The following is a 23,931-nucleotide window of genomic DNA, read 5'->3' on the forward strand; positions in this document are numbered from 1 at the left end:
GTTTGTTCCTTTTCTCTGCATCCTATATTCTGTTCTTTACACCTTTTGCTATTCCTCTGGCTTCAGGAGGAGTGTTTTTATTATCTCATACTTTTTCTAGGGCTAACTGAACCCTTTTTTGGTCCACCTTTGCTAACTTCTCCTTTTTGTTTTCCAGTTGAGCAAGCTTAACTGTTTTCCTCTCCTTAGTTAACATCTTTTGCCAGTCTTCAGCTGTCTTGTCCTGTGGCAAACAATATTAAAGTGACTAAAAATAGGCAATTTTCCTCTTTTGGATTCATAGGTGTTATAGTTTCTACAGGTATATTATATTACTGTGGAAGGAAAGGTACACATACTGCTTCTGTAAGTTGTTAAGTTATTGGTAAAAATGTAATATCTTGGTTTAATTCAGAATTTTAGAAAAATTGGTTGACTTGAAAAATGAAAAAATAGCTTGAGGTGGTTTTTTCAGTCTGCCTGCACATATTTTATATAGCATTCTAGTGCACCTGGGATGGCAGAGTGCTGAAGACAGCAAGATACCAAGCCAGCTGTATTGCTACAAAACAAAACAGATTACATTTAAATATCCAGGGAAATAATTTGCTGTAACATTTCCTTCAGCATATCCACCATCCCCTTGGGATCTGAGAGGAAAGTTATTCTGCTCTTTCCTTTGACAGATGTGTAAATTGAAGGGTAAGAGAACCTGGGCAAGGAGGGGATTCAAATAAATAAATAAATCTCCCTTCTGCTGTGCATGTAGGAAAATAGGAATCCAGAAAAGTTTACATGAAAAGTAGATGGGATATTCTATACAGATTCAATTTATTGCATGCAGAATAAATATTCTGTTCTCTATGGAAGCCATGTGCCTTCAGAAAGAAAAAAGGTTAGTTAAAGAATGTGTGCATTTTCAGTTTCAAATATTACACCTTTGAATCAAAGATGGATAATGTAAAAATATTTCCTTTCGAAACAGTAAGATGCTGTATGCAAGCGATATTAATGGACACTGTTCTTTATTCCTGAGTGATGGAAAATACCAGCATGTTATCATGTGTTTCTGATTACGCAATTTCAATGTATTTTTTCCCCTCCTAGAATAACTTTGACTTCTTAGCCCTGGCTTTGAAAATATGTGGGGTTTTTTCAGATTCTTTCATGATAATTCTTTGCTTTGATATGCTTGCCTTTGTTCTGTGTCTGAGTACCAGCAAGGCCTGTCACCAAGATGGGAAAGACAGAAAAGTGTTCTTTTTGCAGTATCCCCAAACAATTTCTGCAACTTAACCTATGCAGACCTTGTAAATGGAACTGCTACATCAAAGAATAAATACAATGTGAATGTATAGGCTTTCAGGTGGTACGGAGAGCATGCATCTGAAAATTTATTCTAATTCATGTGGCTTTGGAAAGCATTTTCTGTTTGTTCCCTGCTATGGGAGGGGATGTTCAAACTGTCTTATCCTTGGTATTGTTTTTTAGTATCAAATAGCCCATACCAAATAAAACCAGAATGTATTTTTGGTAACTGAGGAACAGCAGGTTCTGGAGGGTTTAAAATAGATGACATATCATACCAAGAATAGCCCGGTGCAACTTAGCCGACCTGAGAAACTATTCAAAGAGCAAATCAAAATGGAGGGCAGTTCCATACTCCATGCTTTCACTAACATTTATTTTGCCATTTTTGCTTTGTTTTGCTTCAAGCTTCTAATTAAGATTTCCTTGGCTTTGCTGACCCATTTCTATATTGTTAAAGGCAACAGAAAAGAGGCTGCCAGGATAGCAGAAGAGATCTATGGAATAGTCCCAGGTAAAGTAAAAATATGGACACTCTTTAACATTTAAATGTGTATTTGCTACATTTTTGTAACTTGAAGATTTAGATCATTGAGTTGCTGTGAAATGAGGTATCTGTTGCTAAATGCATGGGTGAATGTTTTAACCAAGTGCCTTCCATTTCTGGGGTCTTTGCAGTATCAGTATGTCTTGGCATGATTTAGGTGTGCAAAATATGAGACTCCCAAAAATTACCCAGCTAGAATGAGGACAACATTTGCTCAAGGCACTACAGTAAATAAAAAGATTGTTCTCAGAAGCAAGGCATTCTTTAACGGGGGTTACAGATGTTTTTGCTAAATAGCTAGCTTTACTGCCAGAGAATATTTAGAGAAAAGGTTTAGCATATTGATTTTCTGAAAGAAGATACTAGGAGGATATAACTAATGACTTTATGAATCCAAGCCAGGAACCCCTGTTTTGTTAAATCAGATTATAAAAATGAATACAGCTAAAATTATTTGGGAAAAATACATGGCACAGGAATAAATTGTGTTTAGTATGCTATTTAGTAGGTCACTTTTTTTTTGGGGGGGGGGGGCAGGGGGGGGATGTTTCCAAGTGATTTTACTCCTTCACATCACTGCCATAGTAATGAGTAGACATGTGTTCGCATGCCTGGTAATTCCACTAATTAAAATGAAACAGTGTTTTAAATGTACTACCAACGAGGACCTGTTTTCCTACTTGAATAATCTTATCAGCGTTGTGATATCACAGATTTTCCCGTGACTCATTTGTTGGGCACTTGCTTCATGATGAATACTGCTGCCATGACCAGGCACATGAACGTGAGCAGAACATGGATTGTGAGACATGGCCACCCAAAGCAGAGAGATTAAGATCTGGCCAAGAGAAATACTGAAGCAAAGCATTATTTTACAAAGCCTTTATATACAGGCATGTTTGGGTTATTAATTTATTTGTTAATCTCCATAATATAATTCCAATCATTATTACTGTCAATTTTTTCCAATTGCCTTCATGCAATTGTAGTCAGACACATGGTAAACAGCAGTTTTTCCTCCATCCAGGGTCTTACTGAAGTGCCTTGAAGTTTAGCAGACCACGACATATTTTTATCTGCAAGTTGCCATTTGCAAAAAGCTATTAAGGATAATCTTACAAAACCTAAGATCATGTGATGCTGTTGCTGGGGCACTATTTTGGATCACAGGCGGAGCTTCACAGCCTTTTCTCTTTGCAGTGAAGTGGCACTGCAGCAGCAGCAGCAGGGCTGCTTAATCTATCTGTAGACATTTAAAAAGACACAGTTTTCAGACATGTCACTCACAACTGTGAAGGGAAGATGTGCCCCGTATGGGAAATATATTTGCCACACGTTTCAGGGAGGTAGGTTGCTGTGATTAGCATGCAAGTATGCAGCAGCATGTGTTTGGATGGTGTGGCATGTGTGTGCATACACATGCATTGTAGATGCATGTGACATGTGCTTGCACATGCTATACTATGTGCCTAAAAGGTTAAATAAGGCACTGTAGCTCTGTTTTCTGAGTTACTTCTGAATCTTCCTGCTGTATAAGGACCCTGGGTTTTGTCACTTGTGATATCTTCTGACTTTCTGAACTAAGCTTTCCTATTTCAGTCACCAGCATGATGAGGGATGTGGGCTTTTTGGATGTTTTCAGGAAAATGTTTCTCAGTCCCTACTTGGTTCCTGTTTCCATTGTTTTGCCTGGTGCATCCTACTTGGTCCTCAGGAGCCTGGTCATGTATTGTGCTGGCTGGTCTTTCCATGCCAGCTTCCTGCCTTAGGAGCCCAGGAACAGCTCCTTCAATAAATGGAAACAAAAGTAATAACTATAGTTAAAGCTGTAACCCCATGAGCAGAAGTGCATCTTGGTTCTCGGGTAACAAAAGGAGACTCCCTTGGCCAAGGCTGAAACCCCTGCTGTGTCCTTGGCCTCAAGTCCCCAGGGTTGTATCTGTGCCTCTCATTGATTTCTCCCTGCCTCGGGTAACACCTCAAATTGAGATAAATCACCTTTTCCATTCTCTCTGGTGTGTGGCGTAGCTGAAAAAATTAAACAGGACAAGGGTTTCAGATACAATGCTCATGGGATTGCTGTACAGCAGAGCATGAATGCAAATACTGGGATTGCTTCTGTCCTGGCACTGTAGATGCAGCTGGCCTTTGAAGAAATTCTAACTACACACTGGGTTGTAGTATGGTTATAAATTTTAATATAGAACGAGTAAATTTGTGCTCTACTTGAGTGGCAGGGATTTAACCTGGGTTGACTGACTATGCCTGTAGGTAGTAGCTAGGCTAAGGAATTTTTTTCTGGGCACATAATAGATTAAGATATGAAAAAGGGCAAGCTAGCCCACATGAAGAAATCTGAACAGTTCAACAACTCAAAATGATTAAGGAAGAAAAGTAAAGCCTCAGGCAGAATTTATTTTACCATGTCTTTTCTGAAACCTTCCAGTGAGAAGGAGGATGGAACCTATTACGTGGTAGTCTGAGCTGGAGGGTATTATTTATGAAATTGTCAGTTGAGGAAATAAAACTGCCAAGGACACGCCAGTATTCATTTGATGGACAAGTCATTCCCGTGTCTCCCTGCTACGAGTCTCTTAATGAAGTGCAGGAGAAGCTAGAATATGATTTGTGACAAAGGCTCGCTAGGAAAGACGGAGGCTGATGTGGTTGTGAATAGGAGAACTCCAGGGCTCTGAAGGCCTGCATGAGTCCCAGCAGCACTAAACTCGTGGTCTTTGCTGAAGCATTTTTTTAGCTATTTCTAAAAGTTCTGCCAAGAAGCTTGTGTTGAGGACCCTTAATGAGCAGCCAGCTTCCTCAGGAGTGCTGGGCCCTCAGCTGCTCTGCTGAAATCAGTTTGTCAACTAGTTTTGCCACTGACCCCACTCTGATTCCAGTCCTGATCTACATTTACACACAGCTGTTTTTTTCCCTGCCCTTCCAGGATCTGCTGTTGCTTTTTACCTGAATTAACTCCCTTGCATTTGCTGTTTCAGGTGGCTGGGCAGACCGATCCCCTCTTCACGAAGCTGCCTTCCAAGGACGCCTCTTGTCTTTGAAAACCTTGATTGCACAGGTAAAAGCCCACAAGCACAGAAAAGGTTGGGAAGCGGCATGTTTTCTATTGAATTGCATCTGTGAGTTTGTGAGCTGATAAAAGACTGCAGCAGGGCTCAAGGAATACAGTTGTGTAAATAATATATCCAATACAATTGTGTAAATAATATATCTGCATGCATGCCTTTGGGCACGCATTAGTTTGCTTAATCAGGATGCCGGGGGCAAGCCCAGGACAAAGATGTTACAGCTTGTAGCTCGCTGCATCATAAACAATAATCCTTAGGCTCTTTCTCAAAGAAAAACCGTGCAAACTGGGCTTGAGAATAGGGACTATATGTATATCAGCTATTTTAAAAAAAATAATGGTAGAAAGCTGTAAAAATACATCTTGCTTTATAAAACAGCCAGCATGGTCTTCCTCAAGGGAGAGCCGTCAGCCTGAAACCCTCTGCTCCAAATGAAACCAAGAGTTCAGGTGAAAGACAGAGAGGAGGGAAGAGTACATTAGGAAGGACAAGATGCTGGATGTGAAAGTGGGCAGCTGCAAAGGGACAAGTTATGGTTCTTCTTGCTTTGCCAACCATCTTCCTCACCACCTTCACTTAAACTCAATGTCCTCATGTGGCATGAATGAGCAACTGCCCCCCCCCCCCCCTCACCCCACCTCAATCAAGACAACTGCAGGGAAATTAACTCATGGAGTGTAAACTCTGTAACTTAGCCATCAAACTTATGTTATTCAAGGTACATAATTTTTACTAGTGAGGCCACAGCTCAAATGGACAATGCCCTCAAGGAGTGGAGCTACCCCTGTGAAAGCCTCCACTCCAGACATCTATTGTGACACGGCTGCAGCTAAAAGAGGTTACTGTTTACAGCCTGTATTCCCCCTCCCATTTCCTGATCCCTCTTTCCTTCCCTGATATCAAATGACTTTTATGGAAAAGGAAGTGGTAGAGGTTAGGGATAATAAAGAAGAAGGCTTATTCATTCAGAGCTTTGTTGTTTTTCTGACCCCCTCTACCTCCATTTATGCTGACCTTACACCATCTTATTAGTGGGGCACCTGGTGTTGTGGTTGTACGCTAGACGCCCTGGCTATACACTGGTTGTGGTTATATGCTGGAGAAGCACCTGGTGTTGTGGTTATACATAATTTAGTTAATCCACTCTTTCCTCTTCTGAAGACATGTAATTTTGAGAGTGAAGGATGAGGGTCCTTGCTGATGAAAAGGGATCAAGGCAGCAATGTCTGTAGAGACTGAACCGGAGCTTATTCACCACAACTTGATAAATGTAGGGATGAAGCTGTTCACGGACTAGCGTAATCATTACTCATTGCTTCTAATATACTTACACTACTAGCCTAAAATTAAATGGGGAGCTGTACTTTAGAGTGTATGTGAGACACTTGGAGGTCTCTGCCGTAGGACCATAGCTTTCAAGAAACCAGTGAGGCTTCTGCTCCCCAAGGGATGCCTGGACATGAGGGGGCAATGGAGCACTGGAGTTTTAAAAGACCTCAAGAATTCACTAACACCAAAAGAAGAGTTTCATTTTTCACATACATTGAAAACAAGGTTTAACATGAGTGATGTTTGACAAACAGCAATAGTAAGATCTATGAATCATCCTCCATTTAATAATGGAAAGGATTGCTGTGTTTTCCAAGATATCAGTACTCATTTACTTGCAATGACTGAATTTAATTTGTTAAATAAAAATCATATATATATACACACACACATATGAATAATGATTGAGAATAGATCTCCTTATCAGGAGTCCCTAGAAGACATTACTTTTGAAGGAATATGCTGATCATTAGGTATGAAACATTGATGCAATTAGAAAATGGCATAATCTCAACATTTTTTCAAGGTTTTATCTATTGCCCTGGCAGTGATGTGCAGGAAATTTTTAGTGGCAGCTTTCACATATCTCAAAAACGATTGTTTTTCTATCATAGAATGTCTAGACTAAAGTGATTCCAGTCGCTGCTTTTAATGCTTATTGCATCAGGACTGGTGACTTTTTCAGTTCCGTTGCTCACAGGTGCTTATTTGTGCCCATTGCATCTGCTGCTGTGTACCAGACAGTGCATTGCTGACATCTGGTGAGCAGCCTGGTCTATAGCACATCAGGTAGAGACCGACTATTATGAAATACAAGACATCAAGCAGAAACTGGAGCTGCTTCCAGGCCTGTTCTTACACCCAGTTGTAAAATCTTAATTACTAGACGATTTAGATGCATCCTGGGCAAAACAAATATGGCAATTGCCTTCTCCTTTGTGAATATGTCTGGTTTCTGTTTGCACAGGAATAGATGTAAGAACTGTTATTTAGGGAAAGACCTGTAAATTTGTAAACCACAGTTCTGTATTCCAGTGTAAAACATTTTCTGGCTGGTCAAATAAAAAGAACTGATTTGTGGATGGGGTTTTTCTCATCTGTCTTATGGGTTTACCAGGTACTTACTACCTCTGAGTGAAACACACTGGGCACTCCATATAGTCAGTGGAATTATTTTTAGGACGCAATTCACCTGACTCATTAGAAACAGCTGGTTTAGCGTGGGACGAACCATATCCTAGGGGATCCTCTTTCTCCCCAGTGAAGGAGCTGAGGGCTCCAGTTGAGCTGCAGATTCCTGACGCATCCTTGTTCAGGGAGGTGAATCCCACCAGCTGTAGCTCCTGGTGCTGGATGGAACAGGGAAGGTAATGCCACCCTTGTAAGTTAAAGAAATGCAATGTCTTTTCTGCAATTAACTGTATGTTGTAAATAACTACAAATAGAAGGCATAGCTTGTTCTTGCTTCCTCTTTAACCCCAGCTGCCGTCTTTGGGGATGAGCATCAAAGCACTGAACAGCATTAATCCAACCCGTGCACCTTCCCTGGACACACACCGAGCAACGTGGCTCTCCCCCACCACAGTCTGACCACCCTTTGCACCTGTGCTGGTCCCGGGGGAGCCATGTGGTTTGGGCAGGTCTCTCCCCTCATGCCCCCCGCCCTGCCTTGCAGGGTTTCGATGTGAACCTGGTGACAACAGACCGTGTGTCGGCTCTCCACGAGGCCTGTCTGGGTGGCCACGTCGCCTGCGCGAAGGTGCTGCTGGAGAACGGTGCTCAGGTGAGTCCCAGCACGGATGCTCCCTGCATCAGCACGGATGTCGGATAGCTGCTTGCACTGCAGGGCCAGGATGCAGACGGACAGGAGCATCTCAGGCAGAAACAGGAAAAATAAGAGAGTTTTGGGTTTTTTTCTGTGGGTGATGGATTTGCTTTCCCTGGTAGCTGCTTGGGTCACCCTGTTATTCTGGGTTTTTTCCCCTCTGTATGTGAAATGTAGTCATGATTGACGGAAAAGGAATGAGAGATGCTAGGTGAAAATAACCTTGAAGAAAATAACTTACCCTTTTTTTTCCCCTCATAACAATCATGGGGATTGCCTCTAGTTTTCTGTGGGATAATTGGTAGTCTCACATAAGTAGATGTGCTTGAAGCAATGAAACATTTCATCTGCTAATAAAAGAATATTTTCCCCAGTCAGACCTTAGGTAGAATACATCTTAACGATGGAGATACAGAAATGGATGAAATATACAAGAATATATTTAATTCAGCTGGATTATCAAGTACAAATTATATAGCAAGAAACTGAGTAACACCACAAGAGGCAATCAAGGTATCCTCTGCAGAAGAAAATGCATTTGTTAACTTCCTAAACTGTATGCTACATTTCAATTCCTTAGAAAGGTGACAGAAAACCCCTTTTCAGCTCAGTTTTACTTGATTTTGGTATATTAATGGCATTGCCTTTTTATAACTCAGAGAATCATCTTTGAACTACCTCCACACCCCCATGCTGTGGTACCTGGTATCTCTCCATACCATGACAACTTGCCCACCTCCTGGCCCCATCATGATTATTTTCCAGCCAGCTCTGTTCCTCAATGGTTTTCCATGAAGATGAGCAAGCAGAGGAGGCACCAAGGAGCAGGGGCTGCCTCCACCAGGGTACCTGCCTGATCTGCAAGTGCAGCTTCACGTGGGGGAGCATGGCCTCGCACTGGCTGCTGCATGGTTGCAGCCTGCTGAAAATGGCAAAGACTGGCTTGTAATTGTGGGAAAGGCACCTTGTGGGAAAAGGAGTTAAATCATTCAGCACTGTAAACAAGTCAGTAGTTCAAATGAACAAAGACAAATGGCATCTAGGAAGGTATCAACTGCAGATGGTGCACTGCTAAGTTACCCAGAATAAACCAACAGGTTCTTAAACATCACTGCCTTTCTCCACTTTAAAGGCAATGTATCTTGCTAGTTAATTGTGTGGTCTAAGGTATTTCTACCCTGGTGCTCTGACCCCTTTACGATGCAACTTCTGTGCTAGCACTGGTAGCAAAGTCCTCTGACCTCCCTGGTGGCCCAGGACTTCTCCATCCCTTCCTCTCCCACCTCTTTCCTCTTCTCCCTGGTTTGGAAATCACATGAATTGCCATTTGTTTGCATAATCCATTGTTCTTCTCCAATGTGCCACAGAATTAAAGACATGCAGATTTGGTGCATAAGTTGCCTCTGAGGGCTTGCTACGCAGTTAAACAGCAGCTCCGGAGCTGTGCACTACACAAGCCAGGGACTGTGCTGTCCCAGTGGAGAATGACAGATGGTGGCTCTTGCCAGGTCTTTACATTGGTGGTGGAGGAAGGAAATTCCTTCTCTCTTACACACACACATACACTCACATGCGTATGAACACAGACTCTTTCAAGCTCCTTTTCTGTTTGGGATTAAGATTATGTTTCTGTGAAAATTTCTTTTGCTGGAAATGTATTTTCAGGTGAAAGTATTTAACATGAAGTAAATGTTTTCATTTAAAAAGCAAAGCCATTTTCAACTGAGTATATTCTGGCTTTGCATTGGTGCATGATCATGAAGATACTCAAGTTCTCCACATTAAAATATATCAAGTTCTGCATTTTCTGAGCAACTTTAGAAGGAGCATTCATAGCAGGCACTGTCACTGCCTTATGGTACTAGCTATCCAGGAAAAAGGGCAGACCTCAAAGGAGAATGTTATATATGTTGTGCCACAACATATGACTCTGAAAGTTGTTAACAAAATCAATTCTGCAATTAAACAAGGCGAGCATCTTTTCCTGGTGCATTTCTGGTGTGCATATGAGGCATGCTGTAAGGATGTTCTTTTAAAATCAGATTATCCTGAGTGTGTCTTGCTGTTCCAGGTCAACGCAGTCACCATCGATGGGATCACTCCTCTGTTTAATGCCTGCTGCAGTGGCAGTGTGGCCTGTGTCAACATGCTGCTCGAATTCGGAGCCAAGCCGCAGCTCAGGAACAACCTTGCTTCACCCATTCATGAAGTGGTCAAGAGAGGTAACATTCAGGCTGTGAGCAAAGCTAACAATACCTAAGTGGGGAATACATCTTTTATTAATGTTAAGATATTTTTCAAAAAAACCCTTGTCCATACCAGTAGGGATAAATAGGCTTGGCTGATTCCCAGCTGTTGTGCCTCATTGGGTGTATCTGAGTGTATTCTGCTCTGCAGCGCGCCAGTGATGGGTCTGCTCTCCACAGGTCACAGGGAGTGCATGGAGATCCTTCTGGCCCATGAGGTTGACATTGACCAAGAAGACCCGCAGCACGGGACCCCGCTCTATGTGGCTTGCATGTACCAGAGGACAGACTGCGTCAAGAAGCTTTTGGAGCTAGGTACACCTGGAAAGGGGGCTGGGGGAGAGCTGTGGTGGTGTTAGCCAGCCCTGCCTGTCTCTCTGAGCTGCCTCTCTACTGCAAACATCATGGGTTATTTTCACAAGAGGTGTTTGAGCAACCCAAGTCTGAGAGACTTGTTTGGGACTATTAAAAATTTCACTTGCATTCATGAAGGATTTATGATATCCTCAGTGAAAAAAGCCCTAATTACAGAGACCTTCCTGAGACTGTCTGAATGTAAAAATAAAATATATTTAGTTTTCTAGAATGGTAAGAGGAAGCACAGACAACCCTGGCTAATACTAGTGACCAAAATCAACTCTTGATTATGATAAACTGCCATGTTAAGCATTTAGCATTAACTTCACCTGCTTTCATGGGATGATGAAAACAGCAGTAAAGCTGCTTGCAAGAATAATCATTGCAGGTCCAGGCACAGCCTATGAGCTAGCATAAATTTTTGCTGTCAGTGTACATTAGCTGATTTACACCCGCTCAAAGTGCGGCCCTGCTGAGCCTGGCGAGCCTAGAGCAAGCTTGCTGTGCTCCCAGAGTTATTACACGATGAGACACCTAAAGGTGTTTTTTTACCCCAGTAATTTAATGAACATAATCTATGTTGGATACTATGTTATTAACAAATTTACAGAGCATATGGTAGGCTTTGAACATCTATTGGGTCAAGCTGTTCAGTTCTATCCATAGCAGACAGGATTTGATGGCTCAGAGGACTTTTACACAGCAGGTATTTGATCTGCTGAGTTTTGCACAGATGCTATTGAGAGAAGCGGAGGAGGCCTGTTGCCATCCATCCCCTTCATTGATTGAGGTTACTGGTGGAAACCAGCCCATGTGATGCGGGTTTGGACAGTTCCTGCTGCTTCCCAGATTTAACCAGGCACTCTTGTTACTCAAGGAGCCAACGTTAACATGGGGAAGCGACTAGACACCCCCCTCCATGCGGCAGCAAGGAAATCCAGCGTGGAGGTAGTCAACTTGCTGACAGACTATGGTGCTAACCTGAAATGTAGAAATGCTGAACTCAAATGTGCCCTGGATCTTGCCATCCCCAACAGCAAAGTGGAGCAAGCTCTTCTGCTTCGGGAAGGTAATGGTTTCCTTTATTCTTTTTTTAAGTAGAACAGTATTTATTTCCTTTACCCAAGTCCATTTTTCCTAACTGCTTTTATAAGTAATGTCTATAGAAGTTCTCTTATCTTCTTTACCAATTTCAAACCCGCAGCACATGACACAGAAAGGAGTAAGAGACTTGTGTTCCATTGCTAGACCTGCCACCAAGTGTCAGGTGTTTAGTGGGTAAATTGGCCAGTTTTTGTGTGCTTTCTTTTCCTGTCTACTGAAGGAAAATCATATATATTTACCTACCAGGACTCTAAGGACTAAAAACTGCCATGAGAGTTTATTTACAGACAATATTTTAGTGCCACTGTCTTGGCTTCAACCTAGCACTGTGGCTCAATGTCCCCTGCTTCCTGCAGAAAAAGCAACACGAGTGTGTGTGACCTCAGTCACTGGGAGAAAGCAGAGCTGTTTGCCAGGTGGCTATTGAGCATCATGGCATACAGTTCGTCCTTGTGGATCATGGGGTTGCAACCCCAGCAGAAACCAGTACTGCCCTTTGCTGTTTACTTTCAGCCTTCCCACAATTAATTATGTTTCCCGTTTATTGGAAGAAACCTGTGAAAAGAACCTAAGATCCTCTTGGGCCGTTTTCACCTGCACTACATACAACCAGAACTCGAAGCATCCAATAGCAATATTCCTGATATTTGGACATGCTGAATTAAGCCCCACATCTCCTTCAGCCTCTGTATTTCCCAGCTCACTGCTACCCTGTTAGTCTATGCCCCACTGGGAGGGTGAATGATGCTCCCCCATGCAGGCAGCCTGCTCGCTCCCCACCAAGGAGCAAAGCACGATGCACACGGAGAGCTTGCTTCCAACTGTGAAATAGCTCTTGGATGGCAAATTAATATTGTCAATGTTGCACATAGGCTTTGTGCCAGCCCTCTGCACACAGGTGGGTTTTATAGAGGAAATGAAACAGTGGTTTAATATCCTTTTTCCTACTCCCTTTCTCCATGGCTTTTCATGCAGAGCTTTAATTTGTCATGTCTAAAATCTTCTGGGAGGACTGTTGCTTGAATGCTTCTCACCTCTTGTGACTTCTGTCCCTGTATCTGAGATGTTCAGGGCTCAGCAACGGCAGGCTGCGTGAGCAAAGGCAGTGCTTGCAGTTGTCCTGTGTGGATGAGAGATTGTGTATTAATATTCTGATATTTTTCTAATTTTCTTTTCCTGAACTTTCTTTTTGATTTCCACTTTCAGCTTGTCACCCTCTCCTCCCTTACAGTCAGAGGGACTATAGGGGCACTTCGGCTCCTGCTGGCTCTTCACTTTTCAGAAAAGAAGCTTTCTCAGTTCCGCTTCCAGATACTTCACTGTATCTAACACCTGCAACTGCTCTTTTCCCCTACTTATGTATTTTCTGAGGTCCTTCTGTTTGAAATAAGCTACCCAGGTTGAAGAGTTTTCTTTCTACCCCCTGACTTTTCTGCTGTGGTTTCTTAGATAGCTCCCTTTACTTGCTCCTCTTCCTAAATATTGAGTGATGTAAAACATAAATTATTTCTGTTTTCCTAACTGCTTTGGGAGATGGTAGCTTCTTTCTTCACTTCCAGTGACAGTAGTACAAGTCCTTTTTTCTATATATCCCATAATTTTCTATTATTTTTTCACAGAGAGGGCATTATCAGCCTGTTTAAGCTCCTACATTTTCCTGTAATAAAAGCACAGGTAAAGAAGCTTATCTGGAAGATACAACGACAGGCTTTTAAGCACACACCTCTACCCATTGCTTGCCAAACACTTCTGTGATTGCTACTGTTTGGCCAGGAACTGGAGGGGCAGGGATGAGACAGGGCTCAAAACCAGGGCTTCTCCGGGCAGGCGTACAGATTCAACCTGGAACAGCTCCAGCAAGAGCAAAGGAGGCAAAGGGACACATCAGCTAGCAAGTTGCATTTGCACGTGCAGGCGTGCAGCTGCAGAAGCTACGGAGCCTCATTTCCAGTGGGTTTGTGCGTGATGTGCCCCTCACCTGACCCATGGTGGGGTGGACTGGTGGCACCTGCCTGGTCACCCCGCAGGGAAGCCACCAGGGCAGCACCGCTGTGTGCAGTGCCATGTAAGCCACTACCCAAGCTGGCCTCACTGCTGTCCCAATGAGACCTCTGACAGCTTTCTTACCAGTGGGCTCTGCCATTTAACAAGAGTTTTCACATGCAGCAACCTTACTCCCAAGGCAAGGAGGGGCAAAAAGGCCTCTCATATTTTCTTTTTTTTTTTTTTTTAGATTTTTTTTTTATTTTGAAGTTTATGTATTTTTATTTTTGTGTACCTTTTCCCGCAAAACTTTTGGAGACTTTCTATCTTTGAGATGTTTTCCTTTTAGTCAGACTTAATTAAAATTGGATGACACATTAAGAAATTATTTTGAGGAGCACTGATTGACTGACATAAATAGATATTCAGAGACAGCGTGGTCATGTAAAAAGGCTAAGCTGCAGTTACTACTTGTGCAGGTACCCCCTGAGACAGCAGTGGTTGGAGGAAGCATGTTCTGTACCTATGAACAGCTGTAACTGTATTTGCATGTCCACCCAATTATGGCTGTTCTACACTGAGCACTTCTGCAGCTCCCTGTAATCCTTCTTGTCTTTATCCTCACAACACCACTGTGAATTTTCTTATATTCAGAGCAAGGGCTACATGCATCCTGGAGCTCTCTCACCAGTGCAGACTGCAGTGCATGGTATTTTAAGAATTTGCTCAGGAAAAGATGGAGAAAAAACTAGCCATGTGTGCATAAAAAGGTTTTTAGTGCTTATATTTTTCAAATCACTGAACCAACTTTGACAACATAAATTAAATATGAACAGTAATGTATTTAGCTCTTCCTGACTTCAGCAAGTCACTGTGTAATGTTTGATCTGATTTGCAAATCTTTCTGGTGTTTGTTGCTTTCTGACTTATACCGGTGTGGGGGGGGTTGGGGTTGCTTGTTCTTGCCTTTTTCTTTTCCCAGGTCCTGCCAGCCTTGCCCAGCTGTGCCGGTTGTGTATCAGAAAGCATCTGGGTCGGTCGTGCCTATATGCAATCCAAAAGCTGCGCCTGCCTGAGCCACTCGAGAACTTTCTCCTTTATCGATAAGTTTGTGACTGTCTTTACACTGGAAAAGAAAGAGGAACAAATGGTGGTTTATTCCAAAATTATTATATCAAAGAAAAAAAAAACCAACCCAAAGTCATCATTTACTGTCTAATCTGGGTACCAAACATTAGTTGCTATGTGACAGTGCAAAATGAAAACAGCTTTTCACAGACAGTGAATGATATTATGGATACAGTTCCCTCACAGTCTATTGTCACATCCACTTAATGCTAGCCAGAGAAGTTGTAGTACATGAACACTTGACATGTGTTTGTAGATGTACACACACACATCCACCCACCCACAGACACACGCAGAGATTTCCCCTGCATTTAGTGTTATATTTATTCATGTACTATCTGTGTGGCTTCTTCCTCTTGTCTATGCAATCTTACTGTCAAAATCAAGGTAGTGGCTGCTATTCCTCCACTAGTGTGAGAATAAAAGCCTTCAGTGCCCAACATCAGCTGTATATAATACATTGCACATCTTTTGTCAGCTTTGACTTCGCATCCTGCCATCCCCTTAGTCTGGTGGTGTCATAGTAACTTCCAGCAGGCTCTGGCTGTGCAGCCACTGTACGTCCCCTTGCCCTGAGCCCATCTGCCCCTAACATATCTTGTCCTCTGAAGTGCAGGTGATGTTACCAAAGCAGGTGTGGGGGTTTGGAGTAAGCCCACAAAAATGTGTGAAAATTTTAACCCCTCCATCTCTTTTAAAAAACCCATAAAAATAAGAAAAATATCCCTCCTAAGCTGTGTGACCTGAGATCTGGCTGTGTTCATTATGTGAATATTTTTTCTTAGCTTAATTCCAGGTCAGAACTGCAAATGTTTTCACAGGCACAGTACGTCAGCTTTCCATGTCTGTCCTTTGCAAGGTTTAAAGAATAGCAAAGGAATGAAATTTGCTGCTCTTTTGGGCTTTGCATGCTTTGACATTTCTCAAGATAAGTCCTTGACCTGTAGAGCAGGAGAGAAGCAGGGCCCTAAGGATGACTGTGTGTCACCCAAATATTCTCCTTGCTGGATATTGCTCACGAGGAGGAGAAGTTTGCAGGTTTGTCTGCTCCTTCATCCCCTACTCTAGAGGCTTTCATTACCTTCCTGGGAAAAGGGACTTTTAGAGTGTTATGACTTTGCCTATTGTGGTATTAGGTTAAATATCATCAGGGTTAGTAGCTTGGACACAGCCAAGGTAAAAATGTGCATCTCTTTGAGCTGAGTAATGTGGTATCAGTGACTGGTGCAATGTCTGTGTGGCTCTTTAAAGGTTTGGGTTTTTTTCCTGTGGAGGTTGTTCTGAGGAGAGAAGTGTTTCTTCAGACCTGAGTTTTAGTAAGTTTCTGCCGTAAGACAGGCAATGGTGTTTCATTAGTTGTAGCAAAGTGGGAAGTAGAGTTACAAGAAGAGTGTCTCCACTTAGCTCAACTTCACAGATCCAAGAGCTGATGACACATTTTTGGGCTATGAGATGCAGTGGTTTCGTTATGAGTGATACATGCTGGTACCGATTTTCACTGCCCATACATCTTAAGTCAGGGGTACGTGGCCTGCTGGAGCCTCAGTACGGGACTGGCTTCCAGCAGCCTTTGAGCTCCTGTCCCTGCTCCAACAGCATCAGCCTCTCTGTTTTGATGCTAATCCCTTAATTTCACCATGACAGTTTCCCACTCTGAGACAGACGTCTAACGTTTCCCATACTTTCTTGTGATTAATTCAGCACAAGTAAGATAAATTGTGCTCCTGGCAGTTCATGAGACTGGACCTGCAATATTACAGCCAAAAATGAATGTAGGTTTCAGCCTGTGTTTGCACATATTGAATGCTATCTGGCGGCAAGAGCTATTGCCCATAAAGTTTTCAGTGACATGAATGACCTTGTATAGTACAGTATATCATGAATCTCAGAGATTTGAACTCTAAATTCTCAAAAGCCTCTGCAAATCAAGTACTATCAAGAAAGAAATGTCTATATTAATCTGATGTCAGCAGATCTCTCTCAGCCTTGTCTTTACTGCCAGCTCACCCGCTCCGTTTATAAGGTGGCAGTCAGAATGCCATCTGCTATTCAAACAGAGAAACAGAGCCTCAGCTCTGTGGGTTGTCAGATTTGCATTCCAATCAAGGAGCTAACGCAATTTATGGGATCTATTTCAGAATGTGTAATACTGAATTGATTTCCTTCTGTGATCATCAATGAAAGCGGTATTTCACTTGCATAGGATTTTAAATTGAAAAAATGTATCTCCATTAAGGGAATGCAAAGTCTGTTCAGCCTCTCAGATACATTTATCCCATCAAAAAATCACCTCACCCTTCCTTCCTACTGGAGATATCATTCTTCCTGAAATTCTGTGTATCAGACAGTCTGGAGGGAACACAGCCTGAATAAATCAGAAGAGATACTCAGAAGTCCTGATGTTAAGAAATTTCATTAGAAACTTTACCTAGACTTTCTTGCTCTTATATTGAGAGATTGTTACCCATTTAATTCTCATTGACTGTGCTTTGTATTATAACAATGCATGGAAACACTTCTGAGGAAATAGCTGGAGGAGGTGTGTCATTTTTTTGCAAATATGCCATCTCAGTGAGGATAGGAAAAGACTGTAACTGTTTTCTAGGAGACTACTGAGTCTTGGTGGCTTTTCAGAATAAGTCTGAAAAATGTCTGTCAGGTGTGGATACAGCTGTTTTTCCCCAGGCAGGAGAAAGAGCTAACTAATCTTACAAGGTCTCTTTCCTTCAAAACAGGTTGTGTCTTCTCTGTCAGAAACCAGATATTTGGGTAAAATACGTTTTTCCTGGGCACACAGACGTTTTTCTGTGCTGCAAGATCCGCTGCTATACCACATCACTATGACTTTACCCCCAACAACTGCCAGTACTACCTGTTTCAGCGAAAACTGCTGCATATCTCAACAGGAATGATTACACTATACGCTGGCTATTGGAAAAGTTTTTCTGAACCACAGACACTTACTGATTCTGAGTACAGACACTGACTTACACTTACTGATTCTGAGTACACATGCTGACTTGCAGCATAAAACATGAGCTTGGGCTATGGGTACTCGCTGGCCATGAAGTGCCTGCTGCTGAGTGTTTTTTGCAGGAGCAGCTTAAGTAGGTTCTGATGTGCAATATAAGCACAAAAGACTTCCTTTTATCATTCTTAGTCTGTTGGGCCACTTTTCAGTTTTATTATCAATCTATTATGAGACATCCAGTGTGGACTAAGAAATGCCAGTGACGAGGACCTCAGGCTAATCAGATGTTGGCTAATCATGTCACTGAAAACTAGTCAGATCTCAGGCTAATCAGATGTTGGTTTCAGGCCATCATTCATTACTCAGTGTCTGTCTATCATTGCTTGTGATCCAAAGCAAAACAAAATTAAATGGGCTTTGTATGAGCCCTCTTTTTGTCTATAAAATAAGCAGTCTGCGTTCTTTCTACGAGTAGATGCATTCCCATCCCATGTCTCCAAACATCTTTGTGATCCTATTTTTTCCTTCCCACTCTATCTTTTCTCACACGACTAAGATCATCTTCATAAGCCTGTCTTTCCTGCTCAGCTTTCTACTAGATTCACGCATTTCTTCTCTGTCACTAAGAAAATGACTTTGTCTCCTCCTTGAGAAATCTAACTCTTCAACAGTAGGCATCTTAGTGAGGGTCAGCCTGTTTCCTTGCTGGATGTGCTATTTCCCTTGCTCACCAGGCTGCTGTGGGGCCCCCTCTCCAAACCTGCACATCCCAACCATCTCTAGGCCCAGGGAGAGCATTAGTCAGCTGTCACCCCCATGGCACATGTCCTGCTCACAGACTCCTCAGCTGGTGCATCCTGGTGGGAGTGGGGCTGTACTGGCCACTGTGTTCATGCAGAGCTGGAGCAAGTAATTTTGCTGTGCCAGGTGCTGTCTGGGCCATCTCCAGGCACGGCACCTCTATTTGCTGGCTGGCTAGCTACGTGTAACTGGTTTTCTCTGTGTCTGATCACAGCAGGAGACACACCGCTGTTGTTCATAGTCTGCACTAATTTATAAAGACAGTTGTGGCCATGCTCTTCTTGCTCCTCTCTTGTTTCTGTCTCAGCAACCTGGCCCCAAACCTGGCTCCGCAGGTTTCCTTGTAGCTTGAAAGCACTTTTGCCCAGAGTCTTATCTGCAAGCGGTCTGGCTAATGGGCCACCTCCTCAGGGACATACAACAGTATATATATAGATACAGTATAACTAAATCAACACATTTTGAAAGGGTTTCATGGTAAGTAGGAAAAGAAAAGTTACATTCTAGTTTGACCCCTAAAAGACCTCTTTTGATCTCCTGATCAGCCTGTTGGGTCCAAGGTGACCTCTGTCTCCTCTGCTTTTGGCATCTAACAATGCCCCATCCTCTCTAGGACTCAGCTTTTCACAGCAGTTGTGCTAGTCTGATTTGCTGTCTGTTCGGCTGAATATTCAGTTCACAGAGTAAAATTAAAAAGGAGGGAAAATGCTAAGCTGCTGAAACTTGTGGTCGTACTGTAGGAGATGAAATTCCCCACATCTGCCTCGAGGTGCTGACATCCCACCCTCCCAGGCAGGCTGCAGGCTCTGAGGGAGACTGTCCACCCACCCACCTGTGTGCCCCTCTCCTTGTGATGGGACATGCCTGTGCCACTCTGGACAGTGGGACCGGGGGCTGATCTCCTCCTGCCTGTCTGCCCCCAGGGAGCTCGAGCCTGGTCAACATCCACCTCACGGTGTTTAGACTTTTTTGCCTCCCATGCTAGAAATCAGTGCTGTGCTGCCCTTTGCGAAGGGGTCAATGTCACCTCCATGCCACTCTCTGGCCTCCACTCGCTGTCTGCTCTGCAGGACAGGAGGTGCAGGGCACGACCAGCACTTTTCTGTCCCAAACCCGACCTCTGCCTCCTGCAGTGCAACTCTGCTACTGGTGTGAAACAACCCTCCAGTCCTTGTTGGATCGAAAAACACTGGTGGTGTGTCCCAGCAGGGCATTAAGGCAAATCTGATAATAAGGAAAACGAAGCACATTCAGCGACTTAATTGAAAAATCTGGCTGACCTATATGCTGAGCCGACAGTTCATGATGCCTTTGTGTATTTTTTTCAGAAATTAACTTTTTCCACACGCCATTTGCTCCTCACTGTGATTTTTTTTAATGTTCTACGAGAGATGTACAATATGTTAATGTCAAATACAGATTATTCCACTCAGTTCTTCTAATTTGATTTCTATTCCTTGAAAACTCCTTTATCCTTAAATTTTATACTATTTGTAGAAATCCATGATGCACACTGCAAGCAAATGGAAAACAACGTCAGGTTTGGAATTGAAAAATCTTCAATAAAACATATCAGAAATTGTGGGAAAAAGCATAATTTGCATGTTCAGTTGAGAACAGCATCTGGAAGGGGGAAGAGAGATGAATCAGCAAAGCATGCCATTCTAGCATTTTGTTTAACAAGTCAGCCAAAGCAACACATTAGTCAGCACTGCAACCAATACATATACTTACTAGTAATGGATGAAGTTTCACATGGATGAAAGATTTTGAACTTATTTTTCAGTTAATTGAACTTATATATCCAGAACTGTAATTCACAGCAATTAGAACAAAAATACTCTAAATGCCAAACCCCATCAATATAGCATTTTTTTTTTGTTAAGCACCTAGTCTGTGGTATTATCTTCTACAAGTTTGGGTTACGAGAATCACAAGCTAACTTGGATCACTTTTATTCAAGTGCAAAACTGAGGTCTGAGGAATACAATTATGTTCCAGCTTTGTGAAAAAATAAAGTGGCTTTTGTGTTTATGGTAATGAGGCATGTAATGCTTTTAGCTACAGGATGTACCAAACTGTGGTGACTACAAACAGGGGAAAAAATGAGACTCCCTAACCAGTCTTTGTGGGGAAGGGAGAGTTTGGGTTTAAACCTGTATTTTCTTTAAACAACGTGATGGACTAATACACAGGACGTTCTAGTTTTGGCCTTTCCCCCGGACAGAGATTCAGTGGAAAAAATCTGATGACAGAAAATAAATATTCCACCCTTTAATAGCTTTTCAGGCTTGAAGGCTGAGGCTATTTCATCTGATCTCTGTAAGCAAGCCATAGGGCCTCACACCATAAGTGCATTCACCAAGACTGTGCTTTGGGCTACAGCATGTTTTACAAAATGTGGAGGTCAGGCAAGCTTCCCCACCCAGCTGGCCTCCCTGGGGGCTGTTCCACTGCTGTTAGTGCCCCAGCTCCAGGGAGGGGGTGGGATGAGGGTTGTTGTCTCCTTTGCGTACGTCTGTTCTTGCCCAGCACCAGGAGCTGCTGCCACCACCACTGCCAGCGAGACTGTGCACTGTGCTGGAGGGTGTTGTCTGGCCAAAGCCTGCTGAGTTAGTGCCTGTGATTCTGGTAACCCAGTCTTGTAGAAAATAAGGTGAAAAATAAGGTCAGTAAGGACAAAAAATGCTATATTGACTATGTGCTGGGCTTTTTGGTGTTTGTTAGGTGAGTTGGTAGGCACCAGCAGTACAGCCAGCAGCAGTTGGAGGAGTATCAAGGATTACAGAGCCCTGGAGACAGTGGTAAGGGGTGATGGAGCACAGGTAGCTTTTTCATCAATCCTTCAGTCCAAGCGAAGGGGTTTGAAAGGGCCAGTCAAATGCAGTGAATCCACAGGTGGTTACAGGATGGGTGGCACAGCCAGGTGTTTGGCTACTTAGACCATGAGACTCACTTTGAGAAACCTGGTCTACTGATAGGTCCATCTGTCAGAGAAGAGGAAAAGCACCTTCAGCCATAGGCTTGCCAAGCTGGTGAAGAAGGCTGTAAATTAAAGTTTCCAGGGAAGGGGAACCTCAGTCCATCCCAATCCTAGCAGCTGGATGCCAATGCCAGCAATAGATGCCCAGAGCGTGGAGAAGGATCACAGGTCAGCAGGAGAGCACTGGAGGAGCAGCACAAAGGAATCCCAGGCACTCCAGCCAGTAAGTGATCTTCATCAGGGGTCCAGCTTAAATACCTCTGTGTAAACGCAGATAGCATGGGGAATAAACAAGAGGAGATAGACAGATGCGCACACCTGTAGGGCTATGATCTTATTGGCATCACAGAGATGTGGTGGGATAGTTCCTATGATGGGAATGTTGGAATGGAAGGATACAGGCTCTGGAGGAAGGACAGGCAGGGGAGATGAGTATGGGGTATCACACTCTATGTCAATGACCAGCTGGAGCGCATGGAGCTCCACCTGGGGATGGATGAGGAGCCAACTGAGAATTTATGTGTTGGGATTAAAGGGACGGCAAGGACAGGTGACATTACAGTGGAGGTATGTTACAGGCTACACTCCACACACACACACCACACCCAAAAGACTGAGCAGATGAGGACCTTTGTAGACAGACAGGAGCAGCCTCATATTCACAAGCTCTGGTCCTTAAGGGGGACTTCAGCCACCCTGATATCTGTTGGAGGGACAACACAGCAAGGCATAAGCAATCCAGGAGGTTCCTGGAATGCATTGATGATAATTTCCTTCTCCAAGTGACAGAGGATCCAATGAGGAGAGGTGCCACGCTGGACCTTGTTCTCACCAACAAGGAGGGGCTGGTGGGGAATGTGAAGCTTGAGGGAAGCCTTGGCTGCAGTGATGATGAAATGGTGGAGTTCAAGATCCTTAGGGTAGTGAGGAGGGTGTACAGCAAGCTTACTACCCTGGACTTCAAAATAGGAGACTTTAGCCTCTTCAGGGATCTGGCTGGTAGAGTACCATGGTACAAATCCCTGGAGGGAAGAGAGGCCTAAGAAAGCTGGTTAGTATTTATGGATCATCTCCTCCAAGCTCAGGAGTGATACATCCCAGCAAAGAGGAAGACAGGCAAAAATGCCACGAGGCCTGCATGGATGGACAAGAAGGTCCTGGACAAACACAAACACAAAAAGGAAGACTACAGAAGGTTGAAGCAAGAACAGGTAGCCTGGGAGGAATATAGAGAAATTGTCCAATGATCCAGGGATCAGGTTAGGAAAGCTAAAGCCCTGATAGTGTTAAATCTGTGCCAGGTATGTCAAGGGCAAAAAGAAAAGTTTCTATAGATGTGTTGGTGGTAAAAGGTAGACTAGGGAAAATGTGGGCCCTCTCCAGAAGAAAATGGGAGACTTTGTTACCAGGGACATGGAAAAAGATGAGCTACTCAATGACTTTACTGCTTCAGTTTTCACCAGCAAGTGCTCCAGCCACACTGCCCCAGTCGCAGGAGCCAAAGGCAGTGATTGGGAGAATGAAGAACCGCCCACTGTAGGATAAGATTAAGTTCAAGACCGTCTAAGGAACCAAAGGTGCGCAGGTCCATGGGATCTGATGAGATGCATCTGTGGGTCCTGAGAGAACTGGCAGATGAAGTGGCTAAGTCACAATCTATCATATTTGAGAAGTTGTGGCAATCTGGTGAAGTTCCCACTGACTGGAAAAGGGAAAATGTAACCCCATTTTTAAAAAGAGAGAAAAGGACTACCTGGGGAACTAGAGGCCAGTCAGTCTCACCTCTGTGCCCAGCAGGATCATGGAACAGATCCTCCTGGAAACCATGCTAAAGCACATGGAAAATAAGGAGGTGATTGGTGAAAGCCAACATGGTTTCACTAAGGGCAAATCACGCCTGAAAAATCTGGTGACCTTCTATGACAGGGTTACAGCATTGGTAGATAAAAATAAGAGCAACTGATGTAATTTGCTTGGACTTGTGCAAACCATTTGACATTGTCCTGCACAACATCCTTGTCTCTAAACTGGAGAGATGTGAATTTGGTGGATGGACCACTTGGTGGATAAGGAATCAGCTGGAGCGTCATACTCAAAGAGTTGCACTCAATGGTTGAAGTCCAAATGGAGACCAGTGATGAGTGGAGTTCCTCAGGGGGTGGTACTGGGACTGACGCTCTATAATGTCTTTGTCAATGACACGGACACCGCAATTGAGTGCACCCTCAGCAATTTCGCCAATCACACCAAGCTATGTGTTACAGTTGACATGCTGGAGGGAAGG

At 43.3% G+C, this 23,931-nt stretch overlaps 1 protein-coding gene across 2 annotated transcripts; it reads left to right on the plus strand.

Moving 5' to 3' along the window:
• The first annotated feature begins 1,608 nt into the window (after window positions 1–1,608).
• On the plus strand, window positions 1,609–15,100 carry ASB11 (ankyrin repeat and SOCS box containing 11). Of its 2 annotated transcripts, none has more exons than XM_037377622.1 (7): window positions 1,609–1,801; window positions 4,831–4,910; window positions 7,925–8,032; window positions 10,146–10,296; window positions 10,501–10,635; window positions 11,555–11,746; window positions 14,747–15,100. In XM_037377622.1, exons 1-7 carry the CDS (start codon window positions 1,624–1,626, stop codon window positions 14,869–14,871), a joined length of 969 nt encoding a protein of 322 aa, XP_037233519.1. In that variant the 5' UTR covers window positions 1,609–1,623; the 3' UTR covers window positions 14,872–15,100. The 2 variants fall into 2 exon arrangements, with proteins under 2 accessions (XP_037233519.1, XP_037233520.1); XM_037377623.1 differs by having other exon boundaries at window positions 1,624–1,801; window positions 7,976–8,032.
• The last annotated feature ends 8,831 nt before the right edge of the window (window positions 15,101–23,931 follow it).

Source organism: Falco rusticolus, chromosome 2 (genome assembly GCF_015220075.1).
Source record: "Falco rusticolus isolate bFalRus1 chromosome 2, bFalRus1.pri, whole genome shotgun sequence".
NCBI lineage: Eukaryota > Metazoa > Chordata > Aves > Falconiformes > Falconidae > Falco > Falco rusticolus.

Coding starts and splice junctions, on each gene's coding strand:
- ASB11 (XM_037377622.1), top strand. CDS start 1,624: ATGGAGGGCAGTTCCATACTCCATGCTTTCACTAACATTTATTTTGCC. Junction 10,297..10,500: donor TCATGAAGTGGTCAAGAGAG/GTAACATTCAGG, acceptor TGCTCTCCACAG/GTCACAGGGAGTGCATGGAG. Junction 11,747..14,746: donor AGCTCTTCTGCTTCGGGAAG/GTAATGGTTTCC, acceptor TTCTTTTCCCAG/GTCCTGCCAGCCTTGCCCAG.